Genomic DNA, 19,654 nt, shown 5'->3' on the forward strand with positions numbered 1-19,654 from the left:
CACCTCACACTTTTGTCTGGATTAAACTCCATCTGCCATTTCTCAGAAAGAAAAGGAAAGGACGTAGAATGTTACATGGAGCCAGTTCAAGTCCGTCTGCTTTGCACTGATGCCCAACATCTTCAGCAAGCTGGCTCGCGCTGTGGAACACAGGCCTGGGACATAGTCAGGAGTCCAGCTGTGCTCTGGAGCCCAAGCCTTGTATAAAATCTGGTTCTCTTTCGTAAATTTGGCAAGTCACCCTTCAACTTTCTCTTTTCTTTCGAGAAAAGAGGCCCAGCCTTGTTTGACCTTCCCTGATGTATGATCTGCCCCCACTTATATCATTCTTTTGCCATACATCCACTGTGCATCCCTTTATGATTTGGCAAGCAGGCTGTCCACAGTACGGCAGAGGTGGTTGAACTGAGGTTCTGTACAAGTTTCATATAGCACCTCAGCTGTCCCTCCAGAAATGAACCACACTACTTGGCACATTGCTGACACATTCCTGTGCTGCTACTTTTAGTGATTTGGGCATCCTTACCCCTGGACTACTCTGCTCCTCAGTTCCTCAGTAACCACCACGTTTGTCTCTCCCATTATTCTTCCTGCCATTGTGCACTGGCTCCAGTTTATCTTCAAGTACATTTGCTGATGATGTGCCCTTTCTGCAGGTTTATTAATGTCTGCTTCTGCTCTGCCATGGTGCTCTGTTAACCTCAACTCAGATTTTGGTGGTCCACAAATTTTTCAAGCATACTTTCATAGTAGCATTTTGTCACGGCAACAACCTTTCTTTCCCTCAGTGTCAGCAAAACAAAAGAGCTGGTCATTGACTTCAGGAAGGGGGGCAGTGCACATGTCCCTGTCTGTATCAATGTGCTGAGGTGGAGATGGTTGAGAGCTTCAAGTTCCTCGGTGTAAACATCATCAATAGCTTGTCCTGGTCAAACCACGTAGACACATGGCCAAGAAAGCACACTAGTACCTCTACTTGTCCAGGAGGCTAAGGAAATTCAGCATGTCCCTGTTGACCCTCACCAATTTTTATAGACAAACCATAGAAAGCATCCTATCTGGATGCATCACGGCTTGTTATGGCAACTGCTCTGCCCTAGAACACAAGAAACCACAGGGAGTTATGGACACGGCTCAGCACATCACAGAAACCAGCCTCCCCTCCACGGACTCTGTCTACACTTCTCACTGCCTCAGTAAAGTAGCCAACATAATCAAAGACCCCACCCAGCCCTGACATTCTCTCTTCTCCACCCTCCCATCAGGCAGAAGAATCAAAGGCCTGAAATCATGTACCATCAGGCTCAAGGACAGCTTCTATCTCACTATTATAAGACTATTGAATGGTTCCCTAGTATGATAAGATGACTCTTGACCTCACAATCTACCTTGTCAGGGCCTTGCACCTTATTGTCTGCCTGCACTGCACTTTCTCTGTAACTGTAACACTTTATTCTGCATTCTGTTATTGTTTCCCCTTGTACTACCTCAATGCACTGATGTGATGAAATGATCTGTATGGATGGCATGCAAAACAAAGTTTTTCACTGTACCTTAAACCCTTGCAGAGAGATGAACCCTCTCTGCACCTTAAAACACACTTGACTTCTTGCTTTTCCGGTTCTGGTGAAGGGTCTTTAACCGAAAGTGTTGACTCTTTCTCTCCCCGTGGATGATGCGTGGCCTGCTGAACGTTTCCAGCATTTTCTGTTTATGTTTCTGGTTTCCAGCATCTGCAGTTTTTTGTTCCAACATCGTAAAACCTTCCTCTCCCTTTTCTGTCCTGTAACCAGCTCCCAGTCCATTCCTTTCCTTATCCCCCCACATGCCTGGCCTTAGTTGTGCATCTTCTGTGTGAGACTTTATCAAAGACCTTCCTTATATTTTCAGCTTTTAAATGTTTTCCTATCATCTCCTTTGAGAATGATCTCATTAACTTTTCACACAGTGACTGTAAACAAATTGGCCCGTGGTTTGCAGGACTTGTCTAATACTTAGAATCACATTCACTGCTTGGCTGTCCTCTCAAGCCATCCTCACATACACCTTCTCTTCCATTCCCACACCCGCCATGCCAGCTTCCCTGATAGATACCGGACAGTGATTGTGTAATCTTCCTGTCATTACCTGTGAATTGATTGTGTGCAAGGACAGCTTCAAGGCTCGATTCCCAACCTGACACTTTTATCTGTCTGTAGAATACTTCTATTTTAATAAATAAGTTAGTTTGGTAATTTTTATTTGCTTTCATTATATTTTAGACCTTTCTTAACCCATTGGTATTGCTGTGTTTATCCTTCCACTGTGGTCGTCACATGTTCTGTGCCTTTATCTTCATAGGACATAGAACAGTACAGCCCAGGAACAGGCCCTTTGGTCCACGATGTTGTGCCAAACTAACTAAGCTAGTAATTAAAAGCCTACTAAACTAGTCCCTTCTGCCTACACAATGTTCATATCCCTCCATTCTCTGCATATTCATGTGCTGTTCTCAGAGCTCCTCAAATGCCTCTATCGTATTTGCCTCCAGTACCACCCCTGGCAGTGCATTCCAGGCACCCACCAACTTGCCCCGCACATCTCCCTTGAACTTACCCCCTCTCACCTTAAATGCATGCCCTCTGGTATTAGACATTTTGACCCTGGGAAAAAGATACCTGCTGTCCACTCAATCTATGCCTCATATAATCTTATAAACTTCTATCAGGTCTCCCCTCAGCCTCCACTGCTCCAGAGAAAACAACCCGAGTTTGTCCAATCTCTCCTTATAACACATGCTCTCTAATCCACGCAGCATCCTGGTAAACTTCTTCTGCACCTCTTCAGTTTTAACATTGCCTTTACTTTTTTGTTGATCCATGGTGTGTCAATTGTGGTCATTTGTTCTTGCTTTTGGTTTGATCATTGTTTTCATGGGTTACCGCTGCTGCTCTTTTTTTTCTCAGTAAATTGTTTCAGTTTACTTCCCTTAGTTTTGTTTTCATCCCTTTTTCAACAGCATGGTCTTTTGTTCAGTCCTTACATGTCTTATATTTCCTTACGAAGTTCAGTCATCAAGTCTATGCCTGGTCTCAATGCAGTCCCATCCTGCTTCATTTCCCATTTCTAAATACAGCAGTGTTCCTTCTCTTTACACTCATTTAAAGTCTGACAGCTCCCACTGTGGTGTAAATCTCATGCTCGACAGTCCAGTGTGGGCTTTGAACCCAGACCATGGCTGACCCCTCTGCTTTGTTTCCATAGGACCCCTGTTATCGCTGGAGGGATCTTTGTCATGAATAAATCCTGGTTTAACCACCTCGGAAAATACGACACGCAAATGGACATATGGGGTGGTGAAAACTTTGGTGAGGCTATTTATTTGCTGGTCTTGGGTTTATGGGTGTCTGTTGGCACAAGATAGTACATTCATTCAGAAAGTCAGGTTACAGAGGAGTTGTTCCAGGATGGGGAATGACTTTTACAGTTTGATGAAGAAAAGTCCTCACCAGCTCTTCATCTGTGACCATGGGGTACTTTGCTTTCAGTGTGAGGACAAATGGTTTGTTTCACCTCTGCCACTCTCACACTTCCACAGTTGGTCTTAGTTGGTCGTGAGTTGGTCACTCAAGTCCCTGGAGTGGGATTCAAACCCTCTGATGGCAAGAGTGCCATGCACTGGGTTGGATACTAATCAGAGCTCCCTCCAGGCTGACCCAAGCTCAGAGTTTTACTCCATCAACAGCGAGCCATCACTGACACTGTGGTTGGGAAAAGCACAATGATTCTGGTTAAGGATCAGGAAGCCTTCAGCTCTTAACAGCCCCTTAAGGTTGACTACAGTTTGTCCCAGGCCATTACTAGTGTGGGGGAGGGGAAAACGTCTTTGGGTAAGTGTAGAGGGAGGAGTAAAGTATGAGGGTCTCACCACTGCAGACAAATAGCACAGACCTGAGCCCCTCAAAATATCTGCTGCCCTCATTCTAACACAAGCCACCCTGTTCACTCATTACTTCTGTGCCGACTGATACACGTTGGCTTCCAGGGCAAGGTGTCCATTCTATAGGGCAGGCACGGTAGTGTAGTGGTTGGCATAATGCTATTACAGTGCTAGCGACCTGGGTTCAATTCCGGCCGCTGTCCGTAATCCACTGTGCCTGCGTGGATTTCCTCCGGGTGCTCCGGTTACCTCCCACATTCCAAAGGCGTATGGGTTAGGAACTTGTGGGCATGCTATGTTGGTGCTGGAAGCGTGGCAACACTTACGGGCTGCCCCCAGAATACTCTACACAAAAGATGCATTTCACTGTGTGTCCGATGTACGTATGACTAATAAAGACATCTTATCTTAAATTCACACCCTCATTTTCAAATTGCTTCCAGGCCTCTCCCCTCCCTTACTCTGCCATAAGACCAAAAGACGTAGGAGCAGAATGAGGCTATTCGGCCCATTGAGTCTGCTGCGCCATTCAATCATGGCTGATTTATTTTTCAACTGCTTCTTCCTGCCTTCTCCCCATAACCCTTAACCCCTTTACCAATCAAGAACCTATCAATCTCTGCCTTAAATACACCCAATGACTTGGCCTCCACAGCCCTTGAGTTCCATGGATTCACCACCCTCTGGCTGAAGAAATTCCTCCTCATCTCAGTTTTAAAGGGACGTCTCTTTATTCTGAGGCTGTGCCCTCAGATCTGAGACAAATGGAGTTAGTAATATATTAATTAGTTATTAACCATACGTCTATCTATCTATATATCTATCTATTTATTAAATTGATGGCTTTTATTATATATTTTAATTATTATTATTATTAATAATAATAATAATAATAAAAGAACTACTAATGGAAACATCCTCTCCACATCCACTCTATCCAGGCCTTTCAGTATCCGGAAGGTTTCAATGAGATCCCTCATCAACCTTCTGAACTCCATCGAGTACAGGCCCAGAGACATCAAATGCTCCTCATATGTTAAGCCTTTCATTCCTGGGATCATTCATGTGAACCTCCTCTGGATCCTTCCTCCAGTCACCTTAAAATTATGTCCCCTCATGTTAGCCATTTTCGCCCTGGGAAAAAGTCTCTGACCCTCCACTCGAACTATGTCTCTTATCACCTTGTACACCTCTATTAGATCGCCTCTCATCCTCCTTCGCTCCAAAGAGAAAAGCCCTAGCTCGCTGCTAATCACATTCACTGTTCCTGTGCTCACTTTCAGAGCTGTCTTTCCGTGTCTGGATGTGCGGAGGAAGTTTGGAAATTGTTCCGTGCAGCCGTGTTGGGCACGTCTTCCGCAAGCGGCATCCGTACGACTTCCCCGAGGGCAACGCACTCACCTACATAAGGTCAGCCCTCATGAAGGGTGCAATCCCTGGGGTGTGCAACATAACGTGGGCGTGAGGATCAGACAGGGAGCAGGAGTTCAGATCGAACTGAGTGGGTGAACCCATCCTGAACCACTTGCAGATTAACAAATGTGTAGGGTGTGTTTGCAGAGGTCCACAGGGCCAGGTGGTGTTCCTACCAAACATCTCCCCACCTCTCCACCCCTAATGGGACAGTGTCCTTTACTAACATCGACATAGCAAACGAAAAGGAAACTAGAAGGTTCAGAGCTGCCCTCTGAGGACAGGGAGCGGCCACCTCTAGTGATGGCCCCCACCTCCAGTGACAGTCCACCTCCAGTGATGGCCCCACATCCAGCGACAGCCACACATCCAGTGATGGCTCACATGCAGTGATACATTGTTTTTCTCTCCACACACTGCCTGACCTGCTGAATATCCCTAGTATTTATTGTTTTCATTTCAGATTTCTAGCATCTGCAGGTTTTTGCTTTGTAAGTAAAGCACCCACTTCTAACTCATGTTGTTTAAGTATTGTATCAATAGAGGAAAGATTGGAACGCAGGTAGAAATGGGAATGCCATGAATAGTCTTTGAAAAACTGTAAATAAAGTCAATTCATGGCTTTAACATAATAAAACAAAAAGGGGCCAGTCTGTGAAAGAACAGGGGATCACTGATAGGAACATCTGGATCTGTGTTTAGGTAGGGGTGTGTGTGTGTGTGTCTGTGTGAGAGTGTGTGTGTGTCTGTGTGAGAGTGTGTGTGTGTGTGTGTGTGTGTGTGTGTGTGTCTGTGTGTGAGTGTGTGTCTGTCTGTGTGTGTGTGTGTGTGTGTGTGTGTGTGTGTGTGTGTGTGTGTGTCTCTGTGTACTCCAGGAGCGTGGTTAGCTCTCCTCCCCTGCACTGGTGATCACTGGCAGCTTCCCACTGTTCTCCGTGTACCTCCAGTACAAGGATGAGAGTAGCAATGGACTCCCCAGAGACTGCAGACACTGGATTCCGGAGCAACACACAAACTGCCAAAGGAACTCAGCAGGTCAAGCAGCATCTGTGAGGGCAGAGGGATGGTTGACATTTCAGGTTCGAGACTCTGCATCAGGACTGAGATTGGAGAGGGGAGATGGCCGGTACATAGGTGTGAGACAGGGGCTGGTGAGTGATAAGTGGAACCAGATGATGAGATGATGAGGGGAGGCTAGAAGGTAGCAATTAGAGGGAAACCCGTTGGGAGGTGCAGTGAATGGATTGTACATCCCCAAAATCCCAGCTGGGATCGAACTGGGAAGACACCTCCCCACCTGGCTCCATCTGTCCATCACCCTCTTCCTCACTTGGCTCCACCTATCACCTACCAGCCCCTTACATGGGCCATCTCCCCTCTCCACTCTCAGTCCCAATGCAGGGTCTCGACCTGAAACATCAACCATCCCTCTGCCTCCACAGACGCTGCCTGACCCACTGAGTTCTTCTGACAGCAGCACTGGCTTTAAACACCAACTGTACAAGCAACATGATCCAGGGCGAGACCCAGCCTGTTCCACACCACAATCCATTCAGGCCACACCACTGAGAGGCATGGGATGTCCTGGGAAAGTGAAGGAAAACAGGATTGATGAGGGTCAGGAGGGAAAGAGATGTGGGAAATGCCCCTCTCCCTCCCCACCCCCACACCCGCCATAGGGAGAGCACTGTGCCCAACAGTCCCTTGTAGCCCCCAGCTGTGGAAAGGGCAGATCCAGCTCTCCCTGGGACATTCGGGCCCTCTGTGTGGGATGCGCCGATTACTGAGCTCCACCCCTCTCTGGGGAAGGAGCTGCTACCTCCTCAGGCAGGGTGAACCTGAACTACTAAGGCCTGGCCCTCACTAGCGGTTAGTGTATCGCTATTACAGCGTAGGCAACCTGGGTTCAATTCCCGCTGCTGCCTGTAAGGAGTTTGTACGTTCACCCCATGACTGCATGGGTTTCCTCCAGGTTCTCCGGTTTCCTCCCACATTCCAAAGACACACAGGTTAGGAAGATGTGGGCATGCTATGTTGGGGCTGGAAGTGTGGCGACACTTGCGGACTGCCCCCAGCACATTCTCAGCAATGCAAAAAGATGCATTTCACTGTGTGTTTCAATATACATGTGACTAATAAATAAATATCTATCTTATCCTTCGCTTTATCTGCCAATCAGGAACACAACCGTTGTTATAAGTCAGAGGTAGCGAGCTTCGCCTTTCTAAGTTACAGAAAGTGTCAAATGATCATTTAAACAGAGGAAGCTGTTGACTGAGAGCGGAGTGGGGTTGTTGGTTTCAGCGATGAAGTCCTGACCCAGTCCCACCAGGTCCTGCAGTCGACCGGCAAGCCAGTGGCTCCCTCTCCAGGGACACACAGGCTTTGGGGATGTGCTGTTCCCTGCACAACAGGCTGCCTGGGCCCGTGGGGAGGGCACCCTGATGGGCCCAGGACTCACCCTCATCCCCTCCACCCCGGTAGGCTGGGACCGAGGAGCTACTGCTCCCAGGGTTTAAAGGGAGGTCAGTGCCCAAAGTCACGGTGCTTTATTCCTTGAGTACAGGACTCAGCAACGTCAAAACCAAAGGCTAGCACAGTGCGAAGCAGAGAGTATGTGAGCAGAGGGCAGGTGAGATGGATCTGGAATTGGTAATTGGTTTATTATTGTCACAAGGACCGAGATCCAGTGAAAAACTTTGATTTGCATGCACTACAGACAGATTGTTCCATACATAAGTACATCGAGGTAGTACGAAGGAAAAAGAATGCAGAATATAGTGCCACCGTTACAGAGAAAGTGCAGTGGAGGCAGATGATAAAATGTAAGGGCCAGGACGAGGTAGGTTGTGAGGTCCAGAGTACATCTTTATTGTACAAGAGGTGGGATAGAAGCTGTACTTGAACCTGGTGGTTCATGTTTTCAACCTTTGAACTTCTGCCTGATGGGAGGGGGGAGAAGAGAGAATGTCCAGAGTGGGAGGGATCCTTGATTATGTTGGCTGCTTTCCCGAGGCAGCAGGAAGTGTAGACAAGAGTCAGTGGAGGGGAGGCTGGTTTCCGTGATAGACTGGGCTGTGTTCACAACTCTCTGCAATTTCTTGTGGTCTTGGGCAGAGCAGTTGCCATACCAAGCCATGATGCATCCAGATGCAACAAAAATTGGTGAGGGTCATTGGGGACATGCCAAACTTCCTTATCCTTCTGAGGAAGCAGAGGTGCTGGTGAGCTTTCTTGGCCATAGTGTCCACGTGGTAGGACCAGGACAGGCTATTGGTGATATTTGCACCTATGAGCATGAAGCTCTCAACCATCTCCACCAAAGCAACATTGATGCAAACAGGGGCATGTACTCCACCACAATTATCTAAAGGGATTAATTAGTCTGGGATGCCAATATTCACTGCCATTGGTCAGCCCTTAGTCTTATTTGATGCTTTAAGTTCCTTTATTGTATGCCTCCATCGAAGGAACACCAGGCGGACTGTGGAGGTCTGGATGGATGATTACAAACAGTACTACTACGAAGCCCGCCCCGCAGCTGTTGGCAAGCCCTATGGGAAGTAAGTCTGCAAGATCCTTTCCTTTCATACCCTCTGCCTTTTTCTTTACGACTCATTAATCAAGATCTACCTCGATACAGCAACTGGCCCAAAGTGCGGCCACATTTCACTGTGTGGACCATCAGCAGGATTTCCCGCAATGGGAACCCTCAGTGATGAGATGATCCTTTCTCCTGGTGCAAGGATTAACATTCTTTGCCTGCTGTTCTGCAAACCCACAACAGAGTTTTTAAAGATCTGAACCTTTAAGTCCGGAAGTGCAGCACACCCTCATCACTGGGCGGTGAGGTGTGTGGACCAGGAGAATAGTTGTGGCCTTCTGAGTCCAAGAATGCAGAGTTTACTTGGCCACAGGGTATGACCCACTCCCAACCTTTTGCCTTGCCTCTTTGTATCCAGGAGCTGTATGAAAGCTCAAGAAGACCTTACAGCAGTGTATAAAATCATGAGGGGCATAGACAGGGTGAATGCACACTGTCTTTTTCCCAGGGTTCGGGAATCAAGAACTAGAGGGCACAAGTTTAAGGCGAGAGGGGAAATATTTAAAAGGGACCTGAGGGACAACTTCTTCACGCAGAGGGTAGTGGGTACATGGAACGAACTGCCAAAGGAAGTGGTTGAGGCAGGTACAATAATGAAATTTAAAAGACACTTGGATAGGTACATGGATAGGAAAGGTTTAGAGGGATAGTTCAAGTTCAAGTTTATTGTCGTCATGGGCAGACGTACCCAGGGTATAAATGCCATGGAAATTAGCTTCTTGCAGTAGCAGCACAGTGCATTACAAGACGAGGACAAACATAAGTTAACGTAAACTTAAATTAACAATAAATTATACGTAACTTACACACACATGGGCCAAACCCAGGGACATGGGAATAGCTTAGATGGGCATTTTGGTGGGCACGTACGAGTTGGGCCGAAGGGCCTGTTTCCACGCTGTATTGCTCTATGACTATGACTTAGAAGGCACTCGGAATTTCTGGCCCATTCAGGGAGAACCACGCCCGGATGTGGTCCATTTATCGAAGGTACAGGCAAGAAGGGTATGAAGGTAGCCACGTTTCCAGAGAGCTGCTCTGTTGCATCCATCCGACCAGAGTCTTTCCCCTGTGCTGTTTCCGGGGTCACTGTAACCGTGCACTCTCTTGTTTCAGTGTTGCCGATCGAGTGGAGCTGCGCAGGAGGTTGCAGTGCAAGTCCTTCCAGTGGTACCTCGAAAACATCTACCCTGAACTGCGGTAGGATTACCATTGGCTTCCCTTCACCTCCCTCCTTTCCCCACTGTGGTCAGCCCACCACTGGTATTTACAGCACTCAACGATCCCCCTTCCCATCACAGGAGTGCCCACACCAGACCAACTCTGCTCCTGACCTCAGCACCCAACAGCTATCACATGCACCACATCCCTGCGTTAGAAGAATTTTCATACCTCTCGGTAACATATTGAACGTTTTCAGTCTGCTGTTTCGTTGCTCTCAGAACCTTGCTCTAAGGAAACCAGTCACCGTATTTACAATGGGAGCAACGTATTGAGGATGTCCCTGTGCAGTGATTTTACACAGAGACAAGTGACCACATCCACACCCGAGCTAAACATCCTCTAACGACCCACAGCCCCACCCAAGGATCCGCTAACGACCCACACCCCCACCCCCACCCAAGGACCCACTAATGACTCACACCCCAACCCAAGGATCCTCTAATGACATGACCCACACACCCACCTAACGATCCTCTAGTGACCCCCACCCCCACCCAAGGACCATCTAATGACACAGGCCCACATTCAGACGCAACAATCTTCTAACGGTACAGACCCCCACCTCTGAAGACAAGGGAGGGTTTACCGGTACAAAAGGGGAAGAGAGTTAAGGGTATGAATGAATTAGGTACATACACAGTGAGGAAAGTTTGCAAGGTTACAGAGCATGGACTGGGGCTGCTACTAGTGAGTTGCTCTGACAAGAGTTGGCTTGGACACAGTGGGCTGAATGGCCTTCCCTGCTGTAACCAGTGCTCCTCAAGTGAACGTGCCTCTACTGCACCTGAACCATCTCGTCCTCAAAGGTACATAAGAACATAAGAAATAGGAACAGGAGTAGGCCATCTGGCCTGTCAGGCCTGCTCCACCATTCAATAAGATCATGGCTGATTTGGCCGTGGGGTCAGATCTGCCTATCTGCCTTTTCCCCATAACCCTTAATTCCCCTACTACACAAAAATCTATCTAGCTGTGTCTTAAATATACTTAATGAGGTAGCCTCCACTGCTTCCCTGGGTAGAGAATTCCACAGATTCACTACTCTCTGGGAAAAGCAGTTTCTCCTCATCTCCGTCCTAAATCTATTCCTCTGAATCTTGAGGCTATGTCCCCTAGTTTTAGTCTCACCTACCAGTGGAAACAACCTTCCTGTCTCTATCTTATCTATCAGTTTCATAATTTTATATGTTTCGATAAGATCCCTCTCATTTTGAATCCCAGCGAGTATGGTCCCAGGCGACTCAATCTCTCCTCATAGACTAACCCCCTCATTTCCAGAATCAACCAGGTGAACCTCCTCTGCACCACCTCCAAAATCAGTATATCTTTACTCAAGCAAGGTGACCAGGACTGCACACAGTACTCCAGATGCAGTCTCACCAGTACCCTGTACAGTTGCAGCATAACCTCCCTGCTCTTAATTTCAATCCCTCCAGCGATGAAGGCCAACATTCCATTTGCCTTCTTGATAACCTGCTACACCTGCAAACCAACCTTTTGCAATTCATGCACAAGCACTCCCAAGTCCCTCTGCACAACAGCATGCTGCAATCTTTCACCATTTAAACAATAATCTGATCTTCTAATTTTCCTTCCAAAGTGGACGACCTCAATTCACCAACATTGTACTCCATCTGCCAGAGCCTTGCCCACTCACTTATCTATATCTGTCTGCAGACTCTCTGCATCCTCTGCACAATTTGCTTTTCCACTCAATTTAGTGTTATCAGCAAACTTAGGCTACATTCAGTCCCTTCTTCCACATCGTTCATGTATATCGTGAACAGTTGCGGGCCCAGTACCGACCCCTGCAGCACCCAGCTCACCACTGATTGCCAAACAGAGAAATACCCATTTATCCCAGCTCTCTGCCTTCTATTGATTAACCAATCCTCTATCCATGCTAATACATTTCCCCCAACTCCATGCATCCTTACCTTATGGATGTCTTTTATGCAGCACCTTACGGAACTCCTTCTGGAAATCCAAGTATACAACATCCACCTGTTCCCCTCTATCCACTGCGCTCGTCAAAGAACTCCAATAAGTTTGTCATACAGGACCTGCCCTTCCTGAATCCATGCTGCGTCTGCCTGATGGAACCACTTCTATCCAGATGTCTCGTTATTTCTTCCTTAATGATAGCTTCAAGCATTTTCCTGACCACAGACGTTTAGTTAACTGGCCGATAGTTACCTGCCTTTTGCTACATCCTTTTTTAAAGTGCGGTGACATTCACTGTCTTCCAATCCGCCACGACCTGCCCAGAGTCCAGAGAATTTTGGTACATTATCACAAACACCTCCATCATAACTTCCGCCATTTCTTACAGTACCCTGGGATGCATCCCATCAGGACCAGGGGACTTGTCTACCTTTAGATCCACTAGTTCGCTCATCACTACCTCTTTAGTGACAACGATTGTATCCATCGCATTCATAACATCTCTCTTTGGCATGTTAGATGTGTCTCCACTGTGAAGACTGACATAAAATAGTTGTTCAAGGCTTCGGCCATTTCCACAATACCCAATATTAATTCCCCCTTCTCATCTTCCAGGGGACCTACTGTATGTTCACTTTAGCCACCCTTTTCCGCTTTATATAATTATAGAAACTTTTACTATCTGGTTTTATATTTTGTGCCAGTTCACTTTCATAATCTATCTTCCCTTTCCTTATTGTTTGCTCAGTGGTTCTTTGTTGCTTTTTAAAGTTTAACCAATCTTCCAGTTTCCCGCTACTCTTAGTGATTTTATATGCATTAGCTTTTAGCTGCAAAGATCTCCCTTATCAGTCCTCTGTATTTTCCACAATTGCCCTCCTGAATCCTGTAGTAAGCTTCCTGGTTGTTATAGTTTATTTCCCTTGTTATCCAGGCTACAAGGCCTGGTTTGTTCCTGATATGCTCCTCCTCCTTTAGTTCTGTTTCTCATTTACCCTGCAGTTGTCCATTCCATTCAACCTGTGCTCGGTCCCTTCCGATCTCAAATCACCTTAAACACCACGTTCGTTTCCTGGTTGCCGGCCACTTTAATTCCCCACACTGATCTGGCTGTCCTCAGCCTCCTCCGCTGCCAAGATGAGGCTAAATGCAAACTAGAGGAACAGCACCTCATATTCCGCCTGGGTAGTCTACAACCCAAGGGCATGAACATTGCTGTTGAACGGCAATGTACGGATGAACTCCGCTGTCAGATTTCTGAACGGTTCATGAACCTATAAACACTACCTCATTATTCCTTTTTTTCTGCACTATTTATTTATTTTGTAACTTATAGTAATTTGATGTCTTTGCACTGTACTGCTGCCGCAAAACATCAACTTTCATGTCCTAAGACAGTGATAATAAATCTCATTCTGATTCTTATTCTGAATTCTCCAACTCCCTCTGTCCCTTTTCTCCCTCCCCCGATCTATTCAGTTCTTCCTACGCCCAACCCAGCCCCCATCACCCTGTTTCTTTCCCCTCCTCCCACTCCATCTGCCCATCATGCACACACTCCTCCCACTGGGCCCCCCCCCGTTCCCATCTGCCCCCCCCCCTCCCTCACTCGATCCCAGGCTCCACCTTCTTCTCCTGTCAGATTCCATCACCTGCAGCCCTTTGTCACCCCCACCCGTCACCTCCCAGCCTCTGTTGCTATTCCCACTCCCCCCTCCCCCATCTGCCCATCACCCCTCCTCACCCGGATCCACCTATCACCTTGCTCCACCCCTTCTCCTCACCTCTTTGTACTGGCGATCTCCCCACTATCTTTCAGTCCAGGTGAAGGGTCTCGATCCAGAACCTCGACTATCCATTCCCTTTCACAGATGCTGCCTGACCCGCTGAGTTCCTCCAGCATCTCGTGCATATCTCTAGATTCCAGCATCTGCAGTCTCTTGTGTCTCCATATTCATTTTACCTTAAGGGAATGCAGAACTGTGTTTTGGAATTCATCTTCATAATTTAACCCTGGTATAATTCTAGTGATTTTTTTTTACAATGCTATACGAGAGACTTCCTGAAGTGTGGACCCTGGGACTGAGCCCAGAGCTCCAGGCAGGTTACTTAGAACTCTGTAGAACACCTCCCATTGCTTTGCTGCTGTGCACCCCTCTCTCACACCTGTACCAACAAGGCTTGCAACTGCAATGAAGAAGCTTCTTTCAAAGTCACTGCAACTTTTGGAGTCAGTATCTGCCTGAAAACATTCTGTTCCCTGGGTCTCTGTAAGGAATAATGGGAACCTCAGCTTTTCCGGAATCCTCTTCATTGTTCGCTGTTGACGGGAATTGGTAACAGGCGTATTTCCCTGTTGTGTAACTTTTTTTGCAACTACTGTTCCTTTCTATTTTGTCTACTTGGAGGGTAAGGTTCACATTTTTATTTTTGCTTCAGAATCCCAGAGAAGGACTTGTTTGAAACAGTCATGATACGGCAGAAAGGAAGGTGTTTGGAACCTCAGAGTCCTTACGGAACAGCCAACCCCATTGTCAAACTGGGTCTGTGCTCAGACACTCAAAACATCATTTCCTCCAGCCAGGTGAGAGGCAGCCTCCAAATTTCCAAACAACGGCTTGTGTTTACATGAGGGAAAGGCAGGGGAATAGGACAAGCTGGATCACTGTTATGTAGAGTCAGTACAGGTTGGATAGGCCGAACAGCCTCCTCCCGTGTTGCAATCATTCTGTGATGTACCGCCTCCAAAAACATCCCAAGGTGCTTAACAGGGAGTGTCGACATCAACATGAGGCCGATGGTCAAAGAGGTAGGAGGGGAGATATGTGGAGATAGAAAGGTTCAGGGATTTTCAGGACCAGGCAGCCCAAGGCATGTTCGCCAGTGGGGAAGTGATTCAAATCAGAGGGGCCAGAATTGCTAGCGCACAGAATCCCCAGAGGATTGAAGTGCTTTCTGCCATAGGGAAGGGGCAAACTCATGGAGGGATTCCCAACCCAAGGGCAAGAACCTTACAATGGACAGGGACCGCATGGCTCGGTGTGAATTAGGATATGGAGTTTTGGGCTTGAATAGAGTCAGAGAGTAATACAGCACAGAAACAGGCCCTTCGGCCCAACTCATCCATGCCGACCAAAGAGCCCACTTAAGCTAGTCCCATTTGCCCACATTTGGCCCATATCCCTCTAAACCTTTCCTACAAATAATCAAATGTCTTGTAGATGTTGTTATTGTACCTGCCTCAATAATTCCTCTGACCACCCTCTGGGTGAAGAAGTTGCCCCTCAGCTCCCTTGTGAGTCTTCCTCCTCTCACCTTAAACCTAGTTTTTGGTTCCCTTTCCCCGGGAAAAAGACTGTGTGCATTCACCCTATCTATGCTCCTCATGATTTCACACACCTCTATAGGGTCACCCCTCAGGTGACCTTGTAGAGATGTATAAGATCATGAGGGGCCAACCTCTCCCTATAACTCAGGCCCTCAAGTCCTGGCAACATTCTCATAGATCTTCTCTGCACCCTTTCCAGCTTAATGACATCTTTCCCATAAGCAGGGCGACGAATCTTCATGGGTCCCACTTCAGACATCCCAACTGTTTGGTATCTCACTGACCGGGGCTGCTCTTTGTGACTGTGAACAGCCATAAATCAGCACGGTCGGGAGTGGGAATGCCGAACTCTTGTGAGAAAGTCTTTCATTTCCAAAGCACCTCCGCTAACCCCGGGTTGCACAATACCTCCCTCCCAACTGCAGGAAATGCAACAGCCCAACTTTCACACTGGATCCCAGACACAGCAAAGAGAGGCTAGATAACCTACCCTGGTGATGTTGGGTGTGAGATAGCTGCTGCCTCAGGAGGAGGGAGAAGGTCCAATCACGGGGCAGATGTGTCCCAGGTCTAACTTTTCATTGGAGACAAGGTGGAGGACATAGCTGCTGGCCTAGTGCACTATCCAGTGGTGAGTCCAACTCTGATCTGAGCCAATGGCCATAGTGTGCAGCAGCACTGAGCATGAACAGAAAACTAGAACAGGGAGGGCAATGAAAATAAATCATTTGGACCAAATTTTCTTGTGATTGATTCCATGGACAGATGGGAAGGGTCATTGCCTTCAGGAGAGAGCAGCGGGTTGGCAAGGTGGTGCGGCAGTTAGTGCTGCTGTTTCACAACTCCAGAAACCCGGCTTCGATCCTGACCTCGGGTGCTGTCTGGTGTGGGGCTTGCACCTTCTCCCTGCAGCTACGTGGGTTTCCCCCAGGTGCTCTGATTTCCTCCCGCTTCCCAAAGACATGCGGGTCGGTGGGTTAATTGCCCCTAGTGTCGAAAGAACCAATGGGGAGTTGAAAGGCTTGTGTGTGAGAGAGAGTAGGTTGTGGAGTAACATAGCAGGGGAGAATGGGATGATGGGATTGATCCTGTGGGAGCCAGCCTGGAGCCAGTGGGCCGAATGGCCAACTTCTATGTTGTGATCAGACAAGATATGAAGGGAGCTGGGAAAAAGGTAATGGTTTTTATAATATAAATAGGCATATGAAGCTGCTGATATAATTCAGGTTATACTGGAGCTCTGACTGGGGTTTGGATGTTTCACTCTTTGCAGGAATGGGTCTTGTCTGGATCTCTGATCAAGCAGAGTGACAAGTGTGTGGCGATTACAAACTTCTCCATAGATTCGCAGGTCGTGCTGGATGAGTGCAACCAAGGGGATGGCAGACAGGTGAGAGACAGAGCACAAGCAGAGGGAGGGCCCTCTCACCACCACTGAAAGGCAGACTGCAATCTGTCCCCCAACCCTGCAACACTGATCCGAAGCACAGAGAGTGTTGAGAGCGAGGACAGTGTGCAGGTTACGAACATGGCAAAATGACTGGATGATCTGCAAACACCCAGCAGGTCAGGCAGCATCTGTGGAAATCGAAACAAGAGTCAACATTTCAGGTTGAAGTCCCTTTGCCTGACAAATGTCGACTCTGTGCCTCTCTCCACAGACGCTGCCTGACCTGCCGAGTGTTTACCGCATTTGTTTTTGATTTCCAGCATCTGCATTTTTAGTTTTTGACCAGATAATCTGGATTGGTGAAAAGCAAAACCCCCACAGACTCTGGAAATCTGAAATAAAAACAGAAAATGCTGGAAACACTCAGCGGGTCAGGCAGCATCTGTAGAGGGAAACAGTCAGTGTTTTAGGTTGATGACTTTTCATGTAATTTGTTCTGATGAAAGGTCATGATGAAACTCTGTTTCTCTCTCCACAGATGCTGCCTAATGTGCTGAGTTTTTCTAGCCTTCTGTATTTTATGTCTGAATTGGGCAATATTTGTTAAGACACAGGGAAAATCTCCTGTTCTATGAAGGCAGAAGGGGCCTCAACATCTCGTCCAAAGGGTGGCACTTCAGACAGTGCAGTACTCAATCAGTACTGAACCCACAACAAGTACCAGTGTCTGCGGCCATGGTCACTGTGCGTTATACCCGGCATAGACCGGACACTGGCCCTTCTGAAAGAGGAACATTTGATGTCTCTGGGCCTGTACTTGATGGAGTTCGGAAGGATGAGGGGGGTTCTCATTGAAACCTACCAGATACTGCAAGGCCTGGATAGAGCGGATGTGGAGAGGATGCTTCCATTAGTTGGAGAGTCTCGGATCCAAGGGCACAGCCTCAGAATAAAGGGACATCCCTTTAAAACTGAAATGAAGAGGAATTTCTTCAGCCAGAGGGTGGTGAATCTATGGAATTCGTTTCCACAAAGGGCTGTGGAGGTCAAGTCATGGGGTGTATTTAAGGCAGAGATTGATAGTTTCTTGATTGGTAAGGGGTTAAGGGTTACAGGGAGAAGGTGGGAAAATGGGGGGGGTTGAAAGAAAAAACCCAGCCATGATTGAATGGTGGAGCAGACTCGATGGGCCAAATGGCCTGATTCTGCTCCTATATTTTATGGTTTAGATAAAATATGGTGCAGGAGGATGCAAGGAGAATAGCTGGTAAAACCACCAATGATACCCAAGGACAAGGGCAAACTCATCCAAGAAAATCTTCAAGATTCATCATTAATTCGTTTTCATTTTACCACAACACCACAAAGTGAAGTTGGCTCTGCGGTGGTTTGTGGTACATACAGTTTAAAACCCTCTAATCATTAATAGAAAACATGTTCCGGAAGCTTCCTGCTATGAAGTTTTCACACGCGGTTTGTATTTATAATAAAGCGCCACATTGCCCAATAGCTGTAGCATACAGGCAGCAGGGGACGTACTTAAAAGCTTTAGTTTATGATGGAAAATAAGTTCTTAGCAGAGGCATTAAAAGTATAAAGCAGCAGGGACCAGTGGTCATTAGGTCCCAAGGAGCTGCCTGCTGGATTATCATAAGAGTGGGCTGATGCAATAAGGCGTCCAGCATCATTGTGTTTTTCATCTAGATTCCAGCATCTGCAGTCCTTTATTTCTCAAAGTAACCCAGAGTTGGCCCAACCAGAACGGTTTTGCTGCTGTTTATTCTGGGCTGTGGGCACCGGTGACAGAGTCCCCATGGCCCAGCGCTGACTTCCACTGAGCCATTCGACACAAGGCAGGGGCTGGTCAGGCTGCCTCACGACACGACACACAAAGTCAACTGGAGACACAAGAGACTGCAGATGCAGGGATCTGGAGAAACCCACGATCTGCTGGAGGAACTCAGTGGTCAAGCAGCATCTGTTGGGGGGAGGGGGGGGGGAGGAACTGTCGATGTTTCAGGTCGAAATCCTGAATCAGGACTGAAGTGGAAGTTGAAGTGGGAAGTGGGTTGATATATTGTGGTGGTTGGGTCCTCTGTGTTTGAGGAGCTGACCTAACTCTGGGGCGACTGCGGCCACAGTGGAAATGATTGGTGAATGCAGGGCCTTGTGTAGACTAACACGGATAGACAGCGGCCAGAAAGGCTGACACCCTTTTACAGATGGTTTCTAATTACACCCGTGCAGTCTTCCACCTATCACCTCCCAGCTTCTGATGCCATTCCCACTTTCCCCTCCCCCATCTGTCTATCATCCCTCCTCACCTGGATCCACCTATCACCTGCCAGCTCTTGCTCCACCTCTTCCCTCCACCTCTTCACACTGGCCATCTCCCCTCTTCAGTCCAGGTGAAGGGTCTCGACCCACCATGTTGACTGTCCGTTTCCCTTCACAGATGCTGCCTGACCTGCTGAGTTGCTCCAGCGCTTTGTGTGTTGAGCACAGCCCCCTACCTGGTGCAACCTGCCCTTCATCTTTCACCTCTGCTCAGTTCACCACCATCTCCGGCCCCTTCCCACCACTCCCCCTCGCTTTATACCGGCCACCTCCCCTTTTCCCTCTCAGTCCCGGTGCAGCATTCCCACCCAAAATGTCGACAGTTCCTTTTTCCTTGTTGCTCGACCCATTGAGTTCCTCCAGCAGATTGTGTGTTGCTCCAGATTCCAGCATCTGTGGTCTCTTGTGCCTAACATTACTGACAGCAGATTCCTCATTCCCACATTAATCATACTGGTTTCACAAGCTCAGACTGCCATGGTGAGATCTGAAGTC

The 19,654-nt window shown here is 47.7% G+C and overlaps 1 protein-coding gene across 1 annotated transcript in view; it reads left to right on the forward strand.

Moving 5' to 3' along the window:
* galnt16 (UDP-N-acetyl-alpha-D-galactosamine:polypeptide N-acetylgalactosaminyltransferase 16) overlaps window positions 1–19,654 on the forward strand; it is a 116,294-nt gene that overhangs the window by 91,271 nt on the left and 5,369 nt on the right. The window contains exons 9-14 of the mRNA XM_052018211.1: window positions 3,244–3,347; window positions 5,203–5,329; window positions 8,803–8,895; window positions 10,053–10,136; window positions 14,544–14,688; window positions 16,706–16,822. Of these exons, the coding sequence (XP_051874171.1) occupies window positions 3,244–3,347; window positions 5,203–5,329; window positions 8,803–8,895; window positions 10,053–10,136; window positions 14,544–14,688; window positions 16,706–16,822 (670 nt within the window). The remainder of the gene's footprint in view (window positions 1–3,243; window positions 3,348–5,202; window positions 5,330–8,802; window positions 8,896–10,052; window positions 10,137–14,543; window positions 14,689–16,705; window positions 16,823–19,654) is intronic.

This window comes from Pristis pectinata, chromosome 1 (assembly GCF_009764475.1).
Source record: "Pristis pectinata isolate sPriPec2 chromosome 1, sPriPec2.1.pri, whole genome shotgun sequence".
In the NCBI taxonomy this organism is placed as follows: Eukaryota; Metazoa; Chordata; class Chondrichthyes; order Rhinopristiformes; family Pristidae; genus Pristis; species Pristis pectinata.